We start from the raw sequence: 23,390 nt of genomic DNA, 5'->3' as shown, positions 1-23,390 counted from the left end.
TAAAAAAAAGTTGAAGTTATAGAAAAAAAAGTTAGGAAGCGAAAATCCGGTATACTTGCATTCGGTGTAAGGTATTAAAGTCAAAGGCGTCAGGGAAAGTTTATTTTCACCGTCGCTGTACCGAGTTTGCAATTAAGGGTTATCATTCTGGGTCATTGTGTCTCCAGGCTACAATTTTTCAGCGTGTGTTTATTATAATTTTTCCTCGTACTCCTCTTCAAAGATTTTGCATATGCGCGCGACAAAATCGAGAGGATTTTTACGAATCTAGGTTCGTAATTGATACTTAGAGTGGCTTAGGAGAATTTCGCTGCCGTACACAACATGCGTTGATAATAAGTAGATCAATTTAATAAAATTAGCACAAGACGGACTAAGCTGAGGATATGCGAGCTGAACTGGTTTCTAGGTATCGTGCGTTTACCTTATAATTATTGAATTAATCAGTGTCAAGTGAATGAATATGATAAAACATCTTGAGCCTCCGTGAAGGATGTGTTCGCGGAAGATGATCGTTGACTTAGGAAAAGACTTTCTCATTTATCATTAGAGCGCTGTTCCGATTTGCAAAATGATGTGCAAAATTTTCTCTCTCATGGCAAGCAACCCTTCGTCATGGACAACGGAAGGATTGGAAGTGAAGGAGTCGTTAACCTGAAGCAAAGCAATGAGCTTAGAAAATAATGTTTGAGATTACGCCCCCATATTCTGTTATATTAAGCTCTCTCTCTCTCTTTCTCTCTTTCTCTCTGGTCGTCTAATTGTAAGTGTGTTGACACAGTTAGGACTAAAAAAGAGAAAACTTAGGGTTAAATACACATCAGAGGGTACGATGCGTCACACTTCACACATCCAATTTTGATGCTACGCGAGGTTACCATCAAGTGGGTTTGTGCTGCGCAAATCTAAGTTGTGTGATAACCCCGACGCTTTTGACTAAAACGCATAGAGCTTGAAGTACATGTAATCTTATTAAATCACTGAAAAAGTAAATGTCAGATCTCAAAAACGGGGCTACGACAGTCGGATCATGATAATACACCTTGGGAGCTGCTCTCGAATTTAACCTTTATCAAGCAGTGAAATTTTGGTGAGACTTATTTTGCAACAGTGTTTCGTGGTGCTTGCGGTTTCTTCGAGGTGTGTAGCACGACAGACTCAAATGTAGCAATGTCTCACATCCTGCAAACCACACGAAACAGGCAACGACAGAACGTCGATAATTTTGGGCCATCAATCGGCTTCAATCGTCAGTGACACATCCCCAAATTTTTCTTTCATTTGTTTATATTTCTGATTTTTTTTTTATTGACCCCTTTCCCTTCCCCTGTTTAATCAACCCCCAATAATTTGACGTCGTGGTGTGGATTAGATTTATCAACACAAAGAGGGTTAGGTGATGCAAATCTGCTACGTTAACTGCTGTCGTGCAAACTATACGTTGTTTTCAAAGCACCGTATAAGAAATTCGCACTCTGACATCACATGCGTTAAAGTCTCCTCGAGTAATACTTTTTCATTTCATTTTTTGCCGCGAGGAGGGTTTTGAAAAATTGCATGGCTGCTTAAGCACTTCGGTAGAGTATACGTTATTTTAGAGTCCCCTGTAAAAAAAAACTCGCACACTGACATCATGCGCGTTAAAGTCTCCGCGAATAATAACGTTTCACGCTTCAAAATCTTGTACATTTGTAGTACAAAATAAGTGAGAATTCCCAGGTTAAACTACAGCATGCTATTTTCGAGTTGCCCCCCGCTTCCCTTTCCCCGAGGGGATCAAAAATTGGAAAGTACCTAAAAAAATTTCTCTCTCGATATAAGGAAAAACGCCTTACACCGCAAGTCCATATCATAATTGAAACTAAAGTTATGGCCGGTGGTGCGTGAATTTTGAATAACCCTGTACGTATTTTTGAGGAATGGTAGGGATATTTTACCTTGGAATTTTCAGATAATTTAGATAAAATTGCGTGCAAAATTGTCGAATTGGAAAAATATTCACATATTCTCTCAAAAATTCATATTTTATCTGAAAAAATTTGGCAACGCCTGAAGGTTCATACGGCGTTTTACCTTAGCACGGCAGGAGAGGTGGCTGTCTATTTTGGTGGGGGCTTAAAGGCATCGCTCGGATTCACCAGGACGATCGTGGCGCATCTTCAAACAATATGGGGGACGGGGGGGGGGGGGACTGCACCTCCAGACAAGTACTCTGAGGATACAAAGAGCAAGGGCAGGGACGAACGCAGGCTTGCCGGATCTCGGCCAATCCTCCGATTTTTTCGAAGGGAGCGGAAGAATTTTTCTACGCGCTCGGCGGCAGCGGGCAGGAGCCTGGTGGAGTCGAAAGATTCGATTTCAAAATTGGAGTCAGTAGGTTGGCCGGCTGAGGCTGTTGTCTGTTGCTGCAGTTGGTGTGTGGCATCCTGCGGAGTACCACAATCTCTTCCCGCGCTCCTGTTTCCCGCTTCACGCCTCGCTTTCCGCGTCCGTCGCGCGAGTCCGCAGCTTCGCGAGACCATGTTTTCATGATTCCGCAACGAGGTCCGTTGACGTTTTGATTGCATTCGCGGAAATTTCCCGGAGAAAAACTCGAAACTTGCCCGCCGCTAGAAATCCGGCCAAAATATGATTTGATCGTCGGATCCTCGAGTGCGCGTAGAATATTTGTTGATTTTTTGTTGTTGCTTTACCTTTCCCTGTATTTATTATCGATTTCGAATCAAAATATGAGAGTATTCACCATGAAGTGTTACATTAGTGATTTAGTTTTACCAGCGTTTTTCTGCCTTTTCGTTTTCCTGCCTATTCCAGGTAAGGATGCTTCAAAATTTCCACTCGGTCCGTCTTTCGAACGGATGTTGATTTGAGAATTTTCTCCTACACCCTCTATGGCATAGTGTTACTTATTCGTAACAACGCACTTTTTGGTTTTTTAAAAATTGAATCTTTATTCTTTTGCGGCATAATTTTTTTTTTTAAAAAATGATTGCCGAAAATTTGAAATTTTGAGGATGAAATTTGGGATTTGTTGTTTTTACGAAAGCGGCACCATACATTTGCGCCCAGGAATCCAACATCCAAACTCAATGCAAGGCATAGAGGGTTAAGAAGGGAAGGAATTGGCTGAATCTTTATGAAAGAGTCGTATTCTACAAGAGGTTATAAGGTGAATAGTTCCTGAAAATCAAGGATGCACATAATTTTTTATTTTACTTTTTATTTATTCATACATTTTTTGGAGAATAAAACCTAAAAAAATTGTAATAATAACATCAGAGTCACGTCAATAAAATACCAACATCCTTTAATGATGGAAGGTGGGGATCATGTAATATATCTAACCCTCCCACCTTTTTTTTCTGGAGCAGCATGTAAATTGGTCCCTCTTATTCTGAAGCTGAGGATTTTGTTCCTTAATATATTTTAACCTGCTAATTCCCTAGAGGAAAAGGTACCTTCGGAAAATTGTCATAAAAGCTATATATTTTTCAGATTTGGTAATCAAATTGGAATTTGTGTGTCCGACAACACATTTTTTAGAATACCTGAAGTACGAGTAATGTATTTCCTTCTAATGGCAAATAAGGGTGTAAATTGTAAAATTGAATTTTAGTTGAGTGCTTTTGAGCCCCACGTGTCAATTTAAGCCTGTCAGTACCTATCTTTTCCACGAGACTACAACAGAGATCGATTGATAGCTAGGTTAAGATATCGATTCGACTGACGCTGGTTGGTCCAGAGAACTGCGACTCTCGGTCGTGCAAACTGACCTTTTTGGTTGACAATACCAAATTCCGCGGATATGGAGCATGTCCCAAAGTTTTCCGGTTCGTTGAACTGAATGCTCGGTTCGTTGAACTGAGTGCTCGGTTTATTAAACTTTACCTTCGGTTCATCAAATTGTATAATCAGGTCCTATCAAAATTCTACTCGCAGTGTATCATTTTTGCTAGAAAATCGATTTATTTCCGGAAAAGCCCAATAGGATGGAGAAAACTCGATTTTCCGGAGAATTTTTCCCGAACTTAGAGCTTAAAAGAGCACACGGATCACATTAGCAACTGTGAAAAGTCCGGGAGCAAGTCTCACCAAGTGTCCCGGATTTTGCGATCTTTACCGTCACAAATTTGTGGACTTGACAGTTGATTTTAAATGCAGGGTTGCCGGGGGTCTAGAAAACCGAGAAGGTCAGGGAAAGTTAGGGAACTTGCGGTGACCAGGAAAAGTCAGGAAAGTTACAGGAAAATTCAGAGAATCTTGCGAGGAGCATTCAGCAGAAGTAATTGTGATTTAAAGGGGGATACATCATGGTAAAATTTTTATTCGAACGTCAGGGAAAGTCAGGGAATCCGAATATTTTGGAGTCGGGGAAAAGCATACAACAGTCAGGGGATATTCAGGAAAAGTCAGGGAATTTACAGATGAAAAAAATATGGCAACCCAGTAAATGGCACTAAAGGTGCCCTTGTGTTCCTGCGAAATTTTTGAATAGAATATGTAGTCACTTGAATCGCGAATATCCCGCAGGAACTCCATCCATTATACCGAGAATCGGAGGATTTTTTTCTTGGCGTGAAGCAGCAACGGTGAACTTGAGAAGTGGTCGATAACGACGTCTGTATCGCTTACTGAACTTGGTCTTGCCGCGAAGAAGTGTCGCCACTTCGGCGATAACGATCTAAATTATTTTGTATGGTTGCTCATGAAATATCCGTTCATTTTTCGAAAATGGCAACTTTGCTCGAATTGAAATGCACGCGCCCACCGCCGGCCGACGACCGGCGACCGCCACACACTGGGTGAAATATACGGATCCATATGGTCAAAAATTATGAGAAATCACCGATTTTAGGGAAATATATCCAATGTCTCTGAATAAGAATACGCCTTACTCGAAATCCACAAAGAATCCGTAGACACGTGAAAAAATGAGATTGGTCGGACAAGTGGTTTACCACACGAGCAAATAATTAATATATATAAATGTTATTTTGTAGTCCATTCTTCAAAAAATCGGGTCGACATTTGTAAAGAATTAATCTAAAATGTGTATTAAGATAGAACCTTATATTTTTCTAAATAATAGTTTTGAGATGGAAAAATATCGATTTTCAGTTCCCGATGCTGGACATTTCAAATACGCTGAGAATAATGCGGTCAACATTGCAAGTCTCCCTGGTAAAAATTGGCAGTAGAATCTGTGTTCCAAAATACCGTAGACACAGCCGGTTGTAAGATTTCCAATATAGCTTCTATAGGCGGCAACACAATTTCTTATATCCTCTTATAGCCGATGGCGATTAAGAAACAGCCCGGCGATAAAGTGTATGCTAAACGTTACTAATTACGGATGCTAGGACCTGGTGAGTTTTCGGAGTACCGCTCTCTTTTTGGGCCATAGTATCTTGATTTATTTTGCGAGGAAAGCTCCGTATTTTTGAGGGATGCCTGTCATTCCTAATATGTTGGAGCGCCTTTAATTTCGTATGATACTGTGCAATACCTCTGGTGTGAAATAGTTGCTTCAAGCGCCGTGGTATGCTGCGGCTCGGCGCGGCGGACGGTCAGGCAGCCAGCGCAAAACGCGCATTGGCGCCTACAAACCTAACGGGGATACTTCACGCATTGCGCAATGCGTGAAGCATCCCTTTTAGGTTTGTAGGCGCCAGTGCACCGCCGCTCCGCTTTGTGTTAGGCTCTAATATTTAATCTCGTGAAGTCAGCGTTTTTCAACTCATGACTTTGAAATGTTTGGACACTCTGTATGGATTAATCTCATTTTAATTGATGAAAAAAAATATGTAGTAAAGGAAAATATAATGTGCGTTTTGTAAATATTAAGGCGATTCCGTACAAACTTAAGGATTTACAAAGCACACGAATTTCTACACAATTTCTTATAGCCTTTGATAGCCGATGGCGAAAAAGCAACTGTCAGGTGATAAAGTGTAAAGCCCGGCGATAGGAACTATAGCCCGGCTGTATAATTTTTCATCGCTTCATGTAGCCCGGCCGTAAGATTTTTTCCACTTTCTACAGCCAGATATATGATTTTCTATCGCCTTCTTCAGTCGGCTATAAGAACTCGTACGGTATTTTGAAACGCAGCTCCTATCGCCAATTTTTGCCAGGGCTTATTTGCATTATAAGCACCTTATGTTATGAGCTTTTGAAATGAAACGTCTCCAAAAAGCTGCAAACAACACCGGAAAACTTAATGCTATCTTTGAGCCAAATAAGCCGGAATTAACCACTCTGAGCTTCAGTAAAAGTATCTCCTACTGTTCTCACCTTCAGGGCCCATTTTACCAGACCTCGCACTAGCCTCATGCAGAGTAAAAGCTACATCTCTGACATCACCGCTATTTTCGCTTAATGATGACTGACAAATGACGAGTTGAACAACCTGTTTAGCTAGCTGGACTCATGCTGACCAACTCTCTGTGAACGGCATACTCAACGAGATATTCATTAGATGTTACTGGCGGAAAAGTGAGAGTTACCGCTCATAAAAGATCGTTGAATCCCCGAAAGTAACTTTTCCCCATCTGTTTAGGTTTTCTGGACAGTGAATCAGCACGTGTGTAACGTTTCTTCTGGGAAAAAGTCTCCAAAAATCGCAGTTTCTTCAGCAGAAGCTATGAAGTTATTGGTGAGAAGCAACGAGTATAGAGAGCGAAAGTCAATGAAAAGTTTTTGAATGACATAACTATTTTACTACTGATAATAAAAGAAAAATGATAATGCGTGCGATTAGACAGTGCTCTGGTTGAAAAGTTTGTTGTGTGTTTATTGTGTATTGTGCAAAGACGTTATCTTCCTCTTCCTCTCTTCCCATCGCCCACAACTCCACTTTTTCCATGAATATTTACGGAGAAAAATGTTCTCACAGTTAACATTATACAGCTATCATTATCCATCTCTCGCGTCACAGGGGGTATAGTAAGATACCTCATCTAGTAAAAAGATGAGCAATAATTTTGGGGGAAAAAACATAAGAAAAAGAATCTGATGCTGTTTAAAACTCTGCCAAATGTTCGCTTGTCAAAAAAATAGTGAATAATTTTAATCTTAAAGGTCTATACTACATCATTTCTGTCTGTTTTAAACGGTTGTCCAACTCTTTAGAAAATCATTCGTCAAAAAAAGCCCTTGTTCGGTATTATTTCAGAAGCTATTTAAGTAAAACATTTTCAGGAAATACTCCTAAAAAATCGACAATTTATTTACACGGAGAAAAAAACCTCGTGCGTGGGACCCGAAGTTTAGGTCATAAGGTCTAGCTGTCGAGGTTCGGATCACACATCTGAAACTTCAGTTCTTACATCTGAAGTACTTCAGATGTGAGAACCGAAGTTTTTCGGATGTGAGAACCGAAGTACTTCAGACGTAAGAACTGAAGTCTCAGATGTGTGATCCAAACCTCAGCAGCTGGACCTTAAGTGTTCGGATGCTCAATCCGAAAACTTCAAAGATCCACATGACCTAAACTTCGGGTCCCTTGCACGAATTTTTTTTCTCCGTGTAGGTAACACTCAAAATATTTCTTGGCACGAGTTTTGAAATTCTCTCGAAATAAATTACCTACAATTTTTTTAAAATAATTATTTACATGAATTAGACCCGATGTATCGATTAAAATATTACCGGGGAACGGATGTTGTTCGTGTATCCTCTATCCCAGTAGCCAAGGAAAGAGCGACTACGAACACGGTCCCGGACACGCGGCTCGAAACCGCGGAATGAATGAATTTGACCCACGGTGCGGCGTCTAAACTACGGTGCTCTGCATGCCGAACTCGATGCTATGCGATGCGGCGATGCGTTCGTTTCAAGTTCAGTAACTTTGGTTTGTTGTAAATTGTGATTAGCTTACTACTCGGCTCGTTAAATGCAGTGATCATCGGTAATTGGACAGATGCACTGCCCCGTCCTTGGCGCGGCTGCACCACTGCACTCGCGCCAGCCCGCCCGGCTCAAACTAGCATCTAATTGCCTCGTCCGTGCTCGCCTGTGCCCGCGCCTCCGTCTAAAAAGCCTCCTTGCACCGCAAATATTTTAAGAGCCCATGCACCCTCCACCGGGCGCCACCTCCACCTGGCGCCACCCGCCTCGAAAGCCCCCACGCTATCCGAGAAATAAGACCTTCTCGTGGGATGAGACTTTATGCAGTACTTTGCTTGGAGCTAGGACCTACGTTATACTGTCGTGCTAAGGCCTTGTTTCCACGGGACGTTTTCATGGGATTTGTCCCAAGTTCGAATCGCAGGAATGAAACTTTGGGATTTTTCTCAGTTACCGTCTCCACGGAATGGGGCTCATACAGTCCTGCGACCAGTTTGCGCGGGAAGATAAATTTGTTAAAGTCGAGTATTTAACCGGGATTAAAATAATAATTTCACTCAATTGACAATTAGACACACTATTTTAACGCAGCAAACATTAACAATGGAGTAATGAATAAAATATCGCATAGTTCGTTTTCACTTCTTCTTCCTCTCTCAGTGGGTCCGAGGGGTGCAAGGACCATACTTGGTAATGGGAAAAGTATTGATTAACTCAATATTTTTCCCAACTTCGTAAGTGGGATTTTTCCCTGGGACAAATCCCGCGTGAAACATCCCGTGGAGACAAGGCCTAGGGAAACACGCCGTATGAGCCTTCAGACGTTGCCCAATTTCTCTTGGTAAACCATGAATTTTCTGGAAAATTTCTTTCAATTTTTCAGATGATTTTGTTCGCAATTTCATCTCAAAGTTCTTAAAATTTCGAGGGGAAAATATTCATAGCTTTCCTCAAAAATAGACATTTTATCGAAGGAAATTTGGCAACTCTCGAATGGTCATACGGCGTTTTTCCTCAGCACGGCAGAATACGTTTCTGATCAGCTCCTTTGGTTACCGTTTCTGGTTGGCTCCTGATGTCACAATCGGTCAGTAATGTTTGGTTCATATTTTTGTTACAATTCGTCCGGAGGAAATACGCGGTCAATTTTCATTATTTTTACAGCTATCGATAGACGATGATCTAGAGTTCTTTTTAGATTTACTCACATGAGCCCGCGAAACGAGCCTTGTAGGGTGCACAGCGCTCTTAAGGGTTGGGCCACGTAGCGGCTAGGAGGCGCACCTCCTTGTGTATATAGGGACTGTACACTCCCGATGTATGTGTGGGCCTGATTTGTATTGAATGTAAACGTTTATTGCAAAATCGGAGAGAGAGAGGAGGTAACATCCAAAAATCGGAGCAAAGGAAAGATGATGGGGAGTTGGAAAATCCTCGGAAAAGGGGGGGGCAAGGAACCCGTCGAGGGGAGGCTGCCTCTTTTTCACCCCCATTGTGACCATAAAATACACTTTCCCTCAGGCCTAACTTTGCCAGCGTCAAGATAAATAATGCTTCAGTTAATTTAATCGTGCATTTGATTAAATGGCTTTAATTTTTTCTTAAGAAAATATGATGTATAGATCATGTACCTCAAGGATTTGATTTCCTACCTTATTTATTCATTCCAACACCTCACTTCCTAAAATCCTCACGCTACTTCCGGGCATCTTATTCTATGACATTCTTTCCTATCTAACTCATTCCTTCTGTCGTCTATCATCACCCTTAAACACTTGACACACTTTGCTCTCGCATTCCTCTCATCACACTCACACGCTCGCGCTCTTTCTATTCCGTGCTCTGCCGTGCTAAGGAAGAACACCGTATGAGCCTTCAAACGTTGCCAAGTTTCCTTCGATAAATACCGAATTTACTGTAAAAATAGTGTATATATATTCCCCCAAAATTTTCAGACAATATTATACGCAATTTAATCTAAAGTATCTATACAATGTCAAAGGAAAATGTGCATGAATGCGGTCAAAAACAGTGTTTTATCAAGAGAAATTTGGCAACTCTCGAATGTTCATACGGCGTTCTTTCTCAGCATGGCAGTGCTGGTCACTGGCATGAAGCATACTGAAGAAACAGACCTTATGAGAATTGGACCGCTTTATCGTTAGGGAACCAATTAGTCCAAATCCTTGGCCGTATCAAGGGACGATGAAGAAAAAGACAGCTTTAAGTTGTTCCATAACCCAGTAGTAACCATTGGTATTCTTCTTTTCTAAAAAGTTTGTTTTTGCTTAGTAGGTACTCTTGAATGATTTTAAAAGGGATTTTGGTACCCTGGTAAAAATTGGCGATAGGAGCTGTGTCTCAAAATACCATAGGAGTTCTTATAGCCGACTAAAGAAGGCTATTGAAAATCATATAGCTGGCTGTAGAAAGCGGAGCAAATCATATAGCCAGGCTATACGAAACTATAAAAAAGTATACAGTCGGGCTATAGTTCCTATCGCCGGGCTTTACACTTTATCGCCATGCCTATTAAAAGGCTATTAGAAATTGTGTAGAGCTTCGTGTGCTTTGGAAATCATCAAGTTTGATACGGAGCTACCTTAATATTTATTTACAAAACACGCATATTATATTTTCCTTTAAAACATATTTTTTTTCATCAATTAAAATGAGAATAATCCATACAGAGTGTGCAAACATTTCAAAGTCATGAGTTGAAAAACGCTGATTTCACGAGATTAAATATTAGAGCCTAACACAAAGCGGAGCGGCGGTGCACTGGCGCCTACAAACCTAAAAGGGATGCTTCACGCATTGCGCAATGCGTGAAGTATCCCCGTTAGGTTTGTAGGCGCCAATGCGCGTTTTGCGCTGGCTGCCTGCCCGTCCGCCGCGCCGAGCCGCAGCATACCACGGCGCTTGAAGCAACTATTTCACACCAGAGGTATTGCACAGTATCATACGAAATTAAAGGCGCTCCAACATATTAGGAATGACAGGCATCCCTCAAAAATACGGAGCTTTCCTCGCAAAATAAATCAAGATACTACGGCACAAAAAGAGAGCGGTAGTCCAAAAACTAACTAAGTCCTAGTATCCGTATTTAGTGACGTTTAGCATAAACTTTATCGTCTGGCTGTTGTTTAATCGCCATCGGTTATAAAAGGCTATACGAAATTGTGTTGCCGGCTATAGAAGCTATTGGAAATCTTACAGCCGGCTTTAGGTCTATGGTATTTTGGAACACAGATTCTACTGCCAATTTTTACCAGGGTAGTAGTTGAAGAACAAAGGGAAGTGAAATGTGCTTAGTAGGTACCTAACTCGTTTTTCACGACCACGGACATTAGCATGCTCTTGTGGTGTCAATTTCTTCTAGATTGGTAGGCGATTCTTGAACACAAATTATGTAGAATTTAGTCCTGCAACAGGAGCGGTATCTTGAATCGGCTCTAAATACTTAAAGGCTCTTTTTTCTTAATGCCGAAAATGACAACCTTTGGATGCATAGCTAAGTAGGTGCTTGTGTGGACTAAAACGTACGAATATGTTTCCCCAAACTATACGAGTAGTTTCAATAGTTAGGAAATCTTCTTGGACAAAAAGAATGCGCTGAGATCCTTTTTAAGATTTCGGTATATTTGCAATTTTTAGCGAACCATAACTCGAGTTCCATCTAATTTCGCGTGGTCCTCAGAATGTTCCTCAGGGTTTCAGTTTATTCATTCACAAAATACCATGAAAAACAACGGTCCGTCAAACCATTATCTTTAATCATAATGCTCTTGTTGCTTTGGATCAAATAATACTCCAAGTGACGACTTAGCATACACGTATTTGTTCCAAAAATCCCCTGAAACTTGAAACATCCTGCCGAAGAAAAGATGGCTTGACAAAATTGACAGGATTTCTGAGAAGGCAAATGTATAGGTTAGATAATCAATGTCTAGACAAGAAGAATCATATTCACTAAAGTTTGCGGTATGACGAACCTTTGTTTTTCAAGTTTCAAGTCCGGGGTAACATTCTAGAGGCTTCTCTGTCTCAAAGTTGGATGGACATTTTCAGAATAGGACGTATTTCTGCCAAACGGAACTATGTGCATTCCAACATGAGCCCTAAGACCCATTAGAATATATGCACAACAGGGCTCACTTCATAATACACATGGTTCCGTTTGGCAGAAATACGTCCAATATATACTCAACTCACAAATGGATGTATCTCAAGCAATTTTGATCCGACAAAAAACCCTGTGACACTTGTTTTTGTGAGATTTCAGTGTCCTTTTCTTCCATTAAGATTTCAAAACGGTTGAAAATTAGTAGAAACGCAGTATAGGAAAACTGAATTTTTTATTTACCTCAGTTACACGGCACCAATGAATCAATCTTCAAAATTGTCCTGAAACGCATCGTTTCCTACTCAATTTTTTGACCCAAACTGATTGCGGTAGACGCACGCACGGGTCGTAAGACAATGATGGAGTTTTTTAGCCTTTTTTTAGCCAGCTTTAAGCTGAGCTTTTTACGCACGATGGCTAAAAAACTCCATCGTTGTATTAATTTTTTGAGGAAGAAAGAAGTTACGTGAGACGTTGATCCATACCTTTTTCTTCAGACCCATTATTATCGCGGACAATGCCCCACGAGTTGCCGGATTCAGTCACGATCCCGGGTCATGACCGTGATTTAAGTCCGGATTACCGGTTTCTAAGTTCCTATCAAATTTCACACTTTAACCACAGGAACAGGATTTGAATCGCCGCGAACAAGTGAAATGATCCCGTATAAAAGTGAATGCAGTCCACGCAGACTTCGCGTTTCACTTTTTTTGAAGAGAGGAGAGACACATTTTTACCCTCGCCGAAATTTTGCACCCTTTTTTTTCTGATCCGTATGATACATTTTGCAAATTCATGTGACGAAATATTTAGTTATGCATGCTCTGACAGGCAGAAACGCACAAAAAATGGAACCCAAAATAAAAAAGAAAAGTTTTTTAACTTTATTTTATCATACAATTTCCTCATCTTTTTCGCCCTCTTCCTATCCATCATCGCCGTCGTAGTCTTCTTTTTCTTATCCTTCCTCTTCTTCTCTTTCGCTTTCTCATTTCTTCTTCCTCTTTATATATCTGTTATTTTAGCATCAGGGTATCCATTAATCTATTGATACCCGGGTGAGGAAGGCCCGAAACGTTTGGCGCTACCGCGCGGATTGGTGTGTGGACAAATAAAGCAAGGCGCCTTCAATCTTTGCAATATGCAACATTATCAACCCTTAAACACGAATAGTTGCATCAAGGCGCCGTCATCGAATTTTCATCGTGAATTTTAGAGCTATCGCTTTCGTGAGCCGCATAGCGCATTCCATTAAAATACTGACAGAACTTGTTAAATATGTTTTGTAAAGAAACAACAAATGTAAATATTGGCCATCAGACGAGAGTCTAAGCGGCAAAATAGTTCTCAAATTGTTCTATCAAGAGGTATTAACGAATTGATTTATCTTTTTTAGTTTTGGAGGCAATATCTAGTAAACCACGAACTTTTCCAAATCTTTCCTCTATTCTTAGAGATTTTCAGAAAATTTTGATCAAGATTTTAAAGATTGTCAAAAGAAAAAAGGAAAATTAAACGGAATTTTGAACGAAACCTGCTACCAAGGGAATTTTCTAGGAAAATAAAAATTTGAGGGGAGCTTCACAACTTCGCAAAGTGGGTTACGTGGTTTGATGCTCTTGCTATCGAGATGCATACTTTTTTTACGACTTTAAAATGTTTTAAAAAGTACCTGACCTGCTTTACTCGTCAACTTATCACCAAAACAGAACTACCCGGGATAATTTCGACCAATATAAGGTATTAATGAAGTGCTTTTTATTGTTTGAGCTTACTTCATTTATTTAAACTATATTAATTTGATTCAAATAGACTATAGCAAGCGGATCGTTTGATTTGACGGAACGAAAAGCAGGTTAATAGCCCAATAATAAGTTGGTTTTGGAACTTTAAAAAGTGCTGACTAACAATAAACCATGTGGAGCTGAATAAAAAGTATGTTCTGATAATGATCTCAGAAATAAATTAGAAATCAGCCAGGTTGGCTTAGTGGTCAGCGTGTCTGACAATATGTCCCGGGTTCGAATCCCGGTAGTGGCGACAAATTTTCACGGAACTGACAAATGTATCTGCAGAAACAAATTTCACGCAGCCTTGAGCCCTGAAAATTTGAAAACCTAGAGAGAAGACGTACGGTTCGAACAGCTTAACTGGGCTCTACCTGGTTTGCTGTGCTGTAAAGATTTAAAAAAAAAAGGTGGGGAGAAAAATAAAAGGGGAATACTGAAATGAGATATAATAATTTGTGCAAAACAATGAAACTTTATGGCACGGATCATCATTTAAATAGATAAAATTGAGAATTTACTTTCACGATTGTTGGAGATGAAGTGGCAATGACACCGTTTACCGCGTCGCACGGTGGGTCGAGTCAATCAGAGAGGTCGGACAAGAAATGTTCGACTAAAACAGCAAATGTTGATGTTCAATTCTTCACATTTTAAATTAAAAGGGGTGCTTCTGACAGGAAACTTCACGACGAAACCAAAGGAACAACTTTCAGAACCTCAAAGTTTTGTATAAACGAAGTTATAAGCGTTTAAAGTTTCCAAATATTGTCCGACCTCTCCTATCGACTCGATCCAGTGTGCGTCGTCTCGCTGTTTCTCTTGATTCCAAAAAGCATGACTCCGTTCGGGAAGAGCGGGCAACACGAATTTCATGCGACGGCTATTAGAAACCAACGAAACTTAACCTAACTTCCGCTAGTGTGACGTCACGAACGTCACGTACATTGTCTGCTTTTTCTGCACTGGTTGAATCTCTTTCCAATGCAATTTGCTGTAAGTACCCGGTGTTCACCACAAGTGAGTTCAACGCCATCGTTCAAATTCTAGTCAACGAATTTTTATTGAGGTTAGCATGGAGGGTGGTGGGTGGCTGAACCCTGCATGACAAGGTTGAAAACACAACATTTTCTCTCCGATAATCTCAGTGGTCTAATCTAATAATTTAGTGGTCTATTTTTACTTATCTGGCGACTCATTTTGAACACTCAACATCGCTGAGAGTCCCCAAATTACTCAGGATTGAGTTGATCCTGGTACTGGCTGTCAGCTCTGCCGTGCTAAGTAAGAACGCCGTAAGGGCATTTGAATGTTGCCAAATCTCCTCTCAGAAAATATTTACTTTTGAAGAAAGTTATGAATATGTTTTTTTGAAATTTTCAGACTTTTTAGATCAAAATTCCGAACGAAATCCGACGGTACCTATATCGGAAGACAAATATCCGTAAATTTTCCCGAAAATTCTTGATTCATCAGAGGGAAATTTGGCAACGCCTGAAGACTCATACGGCGTTTTCCCTTAGCATGACAGAGCTTCCGTCGGCTTTCTACTCCGTATCCCTTTTCATGGTCACGGTTGCGATCACTGTCAGCAGCCCGGCCAGCCCGGTAGCGCAGCTCTAATCCGACACATTTGTCATCGATCATTATCCATTGATCAATGATCATGTTCAGTATGTTTGTTCACGCTTGCCGCGGCTTGGCGCACTCGTATTGTATGTACAGAACGGCGTAGAGCGGTGGCCGAGTGAACAATATGAATATATCATGTATTATGCTGCATTGGGAGTCAACGGAACATGATATAAGAGTGTGGTACGAGAGAGCAGCTGCAGTCGGTGGCAGGGAGAGGCGAAGGTGTGACCTGGATAAAGGAATCCAACATGATCGACAAAACGACTGTGAGTCGCTGGGCAGCAGGCTGACTTTTGAAGTTGATAGACAAAGCTATAGACAAAGACTACACACTGAAAGTAAAGCGGTCCTATTGGTGGAAGCGGCGGGGGGTTGCGATGGATAAAGGGGGGTACAAGTAATAGATTAATTAACGGCAACCCACAGGTGATCCTACAGTTTCCTCTTTAGTCTATGACAACGACCCGTCCTAACCAATAGGATCGCTTTATCTTTAGAATGTTTTTTTTGTGTGTCGCTTTCTCTAACAGTTTCAATGATCAGCCCGCTGGAATCGATTGATAGGTCTAAATTAAACTTTTTTGTCGTGTGAAATTTTACCAAAACTACCTCCTGCACCTCAGACTTACAGAGATTTAAATTTAGGAAGTATTTTTCTCTCTTTTTTGTGTTTTTCAACATTGTGGCAACGTATGACAGTGGAATCAAGTTCTTGTTGTGCCACTGATAAGTTATTTAAATGTCCCTATGCCGTCAGCTTTGAAATTGAAGCGGGCGTTTTCCTTCCCGAAATTAGGCGCTGAACCTCAAGTTATAGGTCAGGTTCACCTCGTGCGACGATACGTCAATAAAAAATTATTGAACTACTAAAAATAACTTACATCACAATTCCAAAGGGTCATAATTCATATTTTGACTTAGCGGTTTACATTTTAAACGTAAAAATTACGATGCATGCGTAAATAGGCATATTACAATAATATTGTGTTTATTATTATTGTGATTGTGCGTGATGTGTTGTGTTATTTTTTGCACAATTTCAGGAACAATCCAACATCAGCAGTTTCTTAACGCGATGTGTATTTGCAGACCTGTACTCGAACTACTTTATATAGATCACGTTCCTGTTATTACCCTCAGTTCGGTAATATTCAGGCAAGGAATTTTCGAGACCCAAGAGTTCCGGGTCTTGGGTCGAAAAAACAGGAAAGGGGTCTGCATAATTTTGGCACGATTTTTGAGTGTGTTTATTATACATTAACCATTTACATTTATTACATTTATTGTGGGTTAATTTTAAATCTTCAGTCTGTACAAATTTATATTTAAAAAAAATTAGATTTCTGAAATTCAATGCGGTTAGGAGGAGGATTCGTTGGTCAAAATCAGAAAAGCTTCTTGACAACATGCAGGGCCGGATTCACCTACTTGCCGCCCATGGGCCGCCTGTATTTTGCTCCTTCTCATTCGTTTTGAAACTCGATAAAAACCATCAAGTAAACGTGCCAACAGGGAGGGGTGCATAAGAGCATAAGACGCATTTACTCGTGTTGAACACATTTTTTGGGAAAACCCTGTCAACACTACTAGCATAAGTTCACAGAACTTTGCGCGAAAGTTAAGTTTCGTAAACCTATCTCTGTGTGGGCTTTTCCGCCGAGGGCTTTTCCTTTTCATCTCAAGTCCTCGTTATCGTTTCTCTCTAGGTATAAGTCGCGCCGTTCCGGGCCAAATTGAGTGTTTGGTGTCTTCTTAACGCGACTAATTAAAGGTGCTGTCTCTTGTATCACTCAGAGACGACAAAATTAGAAATTACTATACTCTCAAGAAATGAGAGATTTTGTCGCCTTTTCTCGTTTGTAATTTTTTTTCTAAATCCGATTTTTTTTATACCTACACTTAAAAAATTGCAAAGTTTTGCCGTCCCTTAGATTTGCCGTCATGGGCCGCGGCCCATGTGGCCACCCCCTTAATCCGGCCCTGACAACATGGATGATACAATTTCCTCTCTCACGTCGATGCGGTAGCCAGTGGCTTGGAATGCTTTGCGGTACATCGATTGATCTACTATTGAAACCTATGGAAAAGAGTCGACTATCGAGGTGTTCTCAGAGAACACCTTAATAATTGATTCTTTACCGTAGCTTCAAAAGGGTAAATATCGATAATCGATCATTCTTCGTCACTGGCGATAGCCCAGTCCGTGTTCGGAGTTTTCTCCTCGAGTGACTAAAAATATTTAAAAAATTTTGCCGCGCATTCATTGAGGTTGAGGGAAGCTGAATCATTGCATTCAGTGCACATCCTTTTTTACGATTTTATGACTTAGTCCGAGCTCAAGAATTTCTATCGACGTGTTGCCAGCAAAAAATCACACTTATGTTCCGGAAAGAGCCCTGCTGTGTACTCGTCCCCATACCGCCCAGGGCCCCTTAAAAATGAGTTACGTGCTTTTTCCATCTTTGGCGACGATGCTTCTTAACGTGCACCCGATTCAAATGATGGCAGCCGACGACTCGGCCGGAATGTCAAGTTATGAGCGAATCAAATCCGCATTTTTACCGCCGCGAAGTCACCAATCGTAACAGTTTAACTTTGCTCCGGGATTTTTACTGCGCACTGCGCTGGCGTGAAGTCTTTTCATGAGCCCCGCACCTTCTTTTAACTTCCATTTCACCGCACCGTGACCATTAGCGATTCTCGAGTGTTGGGAACACTAGATTTCATCCATTTGAATTTATGTGAAACAATCGATTCCTATCGAACGTGGCTATTTCACACGGTATCGATTATTTATAATGAATTCAAATGAGCGAGACACAGAGTTGCCAACTTGCAAAAATCGTCATTTGCTATGGCTAGCCTATAGAGCACAGAATCGTGTGATCGAATTAAATGAAATTTTCAATTTTTTGAAGATGAAAGGTATAATAACTAATTCTGCAAATAATCGTAGATTTGTAAGATACACCTTACTCTGAATTTATAATGAAGAACATTTATGATCATTTCATCTGGGTGTTTCCTTTGGAAATTTTAAAATCACCTAATACGACACCCCCCCCCCCCAAAAAAAAAAATCACATATTTTTGTATTGATAAAGGTATCTAAAATGTGTCGATATATACAAGATGTAAAGATTATTCAGTTAAATAAAACTTACAACATTAGGATTTTTAGAATTGCTATATTTTGTATTTTTAATACTTTAAAATGGAAAACTTTTTCTAAAGCGGAAGTCATAATTCCTGAGGATGAAACTCGATCTCGATTAATGTCCTTGAAACATTGTTCGAAATAAGTTGCAAACAATGTAAGGGAATAAGCACGTCCTTGTCAAAAATTGAGCCTCTATTTCATCTCTAACAATCTGTCGGGAGACTGAGTTTTAATCCCTAAAAACTCAAAAATAATCAAAAACTAATGGAACAAGTAGCACGGATTTCTAGAAGTAGGAAGGCATTGATAAAAAGCTCGCTCTCTTTGCGGGTGCGCCAGTGAGGTTGGTCTGAAACATTCTATTCCATGCTACACCGCATGTATCTTTGTGAGGGCAAAGAAACCAGGGAGCCTTCAGTTTTGTGGGTATGCAACATGGCCAGCCCTGGGACACGAATAGTTGCATCAGGGCGCTGTCATCCAGTTCGCGTCGCCTCCGTCGCTAAAAAGTGTAGCCGACATTTTTTTTTCTTCTGCGAGGAAAGGGGACACCATCTTACCAGACTCAAAGACCTTGTTTTATGACTGCATTGACTTATATTTTCATGAAGAACCGTACATTTTTAAACAACTATATGGAAAATTAGAAAGTCATCAGAGACTTACGCATTTTTTGATGGAATACCATCGCGTTTACCTCTAATACCAATGTATAGCTCGCTAAGCTGCAAAACTTGTATCTGTTTTGAGATTGCCGTGTAAAGGTTCAGAAAATTGCCAATTTTTCAGATAATTTTGTTCGCAATTTCACCTAAAGTTCCTGAAAATTTCAAGGAAAAATATTCATAGCTTTCCTTAAAAATACGTAAACATTTTATCGAAGGAAATTTGGCAAATCTCGAATGTTCATACGGCGCTTTTCCTTAGCACGGCTGCATTTTTTCTACCATTTTTAATAGGCATGATTTCTGTTTGCTCACAGGTTTTGTCAATGGCCGAGACGCTTCGTGTCCGAGGATATGCCCACAAAATGGAGATCCGGTCTGCGGAACAGATGGAATAATATACCCAAGTGCCTGTGAAATGAAAAAGAAAACCTGTGATAAAGGTATGTGTCTCTAAGTGTCTCCATGATTTTAGTTATCAATTCGCATTTTTTTGGTGGATCGACTGAAAAATAATGAGATATATGTTCATGCTCCAGTTTTCAGTGTCAAATGAACGATTAAAATTTACTTTGGCGAACGTCTTGCGTATTACGGAAAGGGTTTAATTGGCATCGATTAGACTTCGAGAAAATCACGAGTTCAAAGATTGACAATCAAGTGTAATATTCATTTATACATTTTTTATTTGAGTTCCGTTTATTTACTGGATCTTTCTCCCGAGGTCATCTTTTTCCTGATTCCTCCAGAATTATTTGATCGGAACGCCACATAAAACTACGGAAGTGCCCGATTTCATGTTCGTGCACGGAGAAGGAAAGTATGATTCCTACGGCAAAATAATATTTTTGGTACAGGAGACTAAACTGTTCGGTCATGGAAACCAAACTTCCGTGCAAATACACGATCCCAAGTAGCATTTTTCAACAGAAAAATCGCGATTTGTTGCGATTTTGTCGGCGATGAAATCGCTAAGATCATCAACATCTGAGCGATTATCCTCGATCTTGTTGCAATAAAATCGCGATTTTATCGCCCGGCAATTTATCGCGATATTATCGCAACAAAAATCGCGATATATGGCGATTTAATCTCGATTTTATCGACGAAAATTGATCGCGATTTTGTTGAAAAAAAAATTGCGATGCATAGCGATTTAATCGCCATAAATCGCAATTTTTTATTCGATAATATTGCGATAAATTGCCACCGATATAATCGCGATAATCAACCGATAAAATCGCTATTTATCGCGATCACTGCTACTTGGGGTAAGTCGCCGATTTGCATCGAGGACTTGTGTTCCTTGTGCGGTACCGTTTGATTTCTATGATCGAAAACCCCGACTATCGAAAACTTAAGAATGCCACATGAACTGAAATTTGGTTGTTGCGTAACCAAAGTTCTTTCCCCTATGTGCAAGACTTTGGTCCGTTGCAGAGCGGAAAATTCTAACGCTGAAACGTGACCATACTAATTATCCTCTCACGATGTTGTGAATTTGGATATTTTCACTGCGTCAATTGTTTTTTTCGCGACTGGTTTCGAGAAAGATGTTTTATGATACTTAATTCATAAAACTTCCTATACTGACCTGTTGAGATAATTAATGGCCGCGAGCCTAAGAGGCTTTGCGTTGCAACGTTGCAATTTTTCATTTGAAAATTTACTCAAGAATTGTTGTGGAAATTTTCTCTCAAAATTTGTTGTGGATTTTTTATTTGACGAATAAGTCCTGAAATTTTCGATGTAGAAAAGAATACTAGGAGACCCTAGAAGAATACGCAGTACAACCCCCAGAGGATGCTTCGTGCCCTCTGAGGTCCGTTTCACGGTTCCGAGTGAGTTAAGTATCCATTTAGGGGCAGTCCAATGCCGGATTAAGGGGGTGGCTACATGGGCCGCGGCCCATGGCGGCAAATCTATAGGGGGCGGCAAATTTTGAATTTTTTTAAATGTAGGTATAGAAAATTCGAATTTAGAGAAAAAAAATTACAAACGAGAAAAAGCGACAAAATCTCTAATTTTCTGAGAGTATAGTAATTTCTACTTTTGTCGTCTTTCAGTGATACAAGAGACAGCACCTTAAATTAGTCGAGTTAAGAGAGAAACCAAACACGCTTGGCCTGGAACGGCGCGACTTAGAGAGAAACGATGACGAGGACTTGAGATGAAAAAGAGAAGCCCTCGGCGCGGCGATCGGCATGTAACACATATTAGCCCCTACATGACTGCACAAATACTTCACGCATTGCGGCAAACACAGTGCGATCAGCGTGAAACGTATAGCGCCTACAAGACTGCGTGAATACTTCACGCATCGCGTCAAACACAGTGCGTTCAGCTTCAGCTGCGGTCGGCGTGAAACTCATAGCGCCTACAAGACTGTTGGAATACTTCACGCATTGCGCCAAACACGGTGTGGTCTGCGCGGCGCGGCGGAGAAAGTTAAAATCGTTAATCCACATTTATGTTTGTTCTTTCAAAATTTTTTCGTTCATTTCTTATGAATGGAAGGCCTTGTCCACACAGAGATAGGTTTACGAGACTTAACTTTCGCGCAAAGTTCCGTGAACTTTTGAGGAGTGTTGACAGGGCTTTCCCAAAAAATGTGTTCAACACAAGTAAACGCGTCTTATGCACCCCTCCCCCGCTGGCACGTTCATTTGATGGTTTTTATTGATGTTTTAAAACGAATGAGAAGGGGGCGGCAAAATACAGGCGGCCCACGGGCGGCAAGTAGGTAAATCCGGCCCTGGGGCAGTCACCTGTCGGCAGCCGCAAAAATCATGGAAATCGGCCCCCAAAAACGCTAGAACGAACCGTGACAAAAAAATAAGAATGCAAGTGGTCGGAGAGCATGACAGTGTAAGTCTCCAACCACGTATCTCGTTTCCGGTGTTCGAAAACCTCCGCTCCTATTTTATTGTTTTTAAGGAGAACAAATTGAAATCACTCCTTGAAGTTTGCGCAGAATTTTTTTCGGACAGGGGAAAAAAATCACGCAAAAATGTCTGTCGAGTAGTTTTACATTAATAAAATATGACAGGAAGTGACAGTCTGGAGGTCTCCCCCAAAATATTTTTGAATTTTTGAAGCATCTTGCAATTTGAGTCAATTTCGTCATGAATGAAAAAAAAAAAGAAACACTAAGAAGTGGCCCAAATTGTAAGTAACAAGGTGGAGAAATGGTGCTGGGTCCACGCCATTTCGCGGGGAAGCAAAGCAAGAAAATTCCAAAAATTAAGATTAGATCTCTCGGCGTGACTCCAACTTAATATTCCAATGCAAACTGCCTGAGCTGAACTGTCTCCCCCCTCAGTTTCGTACTGGTGCGCATTAGAGTTCAAAAAATTTAATTTTGACTCTAATCTTAATTTTTGGAATTTTCTTGGCTTTGCTTCCCCGCGAAATGGCGTGGACCCAGCACCATTTCTCCACCTTGTTTTGTCATGAATAAATACCAAATATAAGCGTCTTTCCCTCTTCTTTCCTCCATTCCTATACCTTCTCTCTTCCTTCTCTTTTTTTCCTTCCTTCTTTCTGGGCAAACGGGGGAGGGGGGGGGGCGTAGGGAGCATACACCCCCCCCCCCCCCCACCGGACCTGCCTATGAGTCCGCGACGTCGTAAACCCAGATACGTGGTTGCAAACTTACACCGTCGATACAGTAATGAAAATTGCAAATTGTCAAGTGAAACTTTGAAAAATCTCACTGTAATTAAGGCCCTCTCACTCTCACCCCCTCGCAGCTTTCTTCCGTTTTACGCGCTGCTGATGAGCAAGTGCAGTGTGCGCTCGAGATTACTCCCCGAGGTCGAGGGAAAAGGACATTATTCATTTCTTCACGCGCCAACGGTTTATTTCTTCGTCGATTATTCGCCTCGTGTCCGAGATTTGAAGACTCCACTACTACGTGCGCAATTAAAATCTTTGCAAGAGCAGTTTTCACACGAGACTTTCTCGCCGAGACCGCAAGGCAAGGAAGAAAGCCGCACAATCGGTAAAGTTACAGGCGACTGTATATATCGTCACTTGGCTGACATGAGGGCACAACTACACTTTGAGATGAGCCTGAGAAAGCATTAAGTTGTACAGACGATGGGGTTCATTACGAAGTGTTGTTACGTCCTTATGTAAGGAGGGCGACGACATGAGGGGCTTGGAAG

General features: G+C 40.8%; 1 protein-coding gene across 1 annotated transcript in view; it reads left to right on the top strand.

The window, feature by feature from the left end:
- The first annotated feature begins 2,402 nt into the window (after positions 1-2,402).
- Positions 2,403-23,390, top strand: part of LOC109041940 (serine protease inhibitor dipetalogastin) — a 57,172-nt gene continuing 36,184 nt past the window's right edge. Inside the window, exons 1-2 of the mRNA XM_019058454.2 lie at positions 2,403-2,814; positions 19,539-19,664. Coding sequence (XP_018913999.2) covers positions 2,730-2,814; positions 19,539-19,664 — 211 coding nt within the window. The 5' untranslated portion in view covers positions 2,403-2,729. The remainder of the gene's footprint in view (positions 2,815-19,538; positions 19,665-23,390) is intronic.

Source organism: Bemisia tabaci, chromosome 3, assembly GCF_918797505.1.
Source record: "Bemisia tabaci chromosome 3, PGI_BMITA_v3".
Lineage (NCBI taxonomy): Eukaryota > Metazoa > Arthropoda > Insecta > Hemiptera > Aleyrodidae > Bemisia > Bemisia tabaci.
Note: the sequence above shows the minus strand (reverse complement) of the source record. Positions and strands in the feature narration are given on the sequence as shown.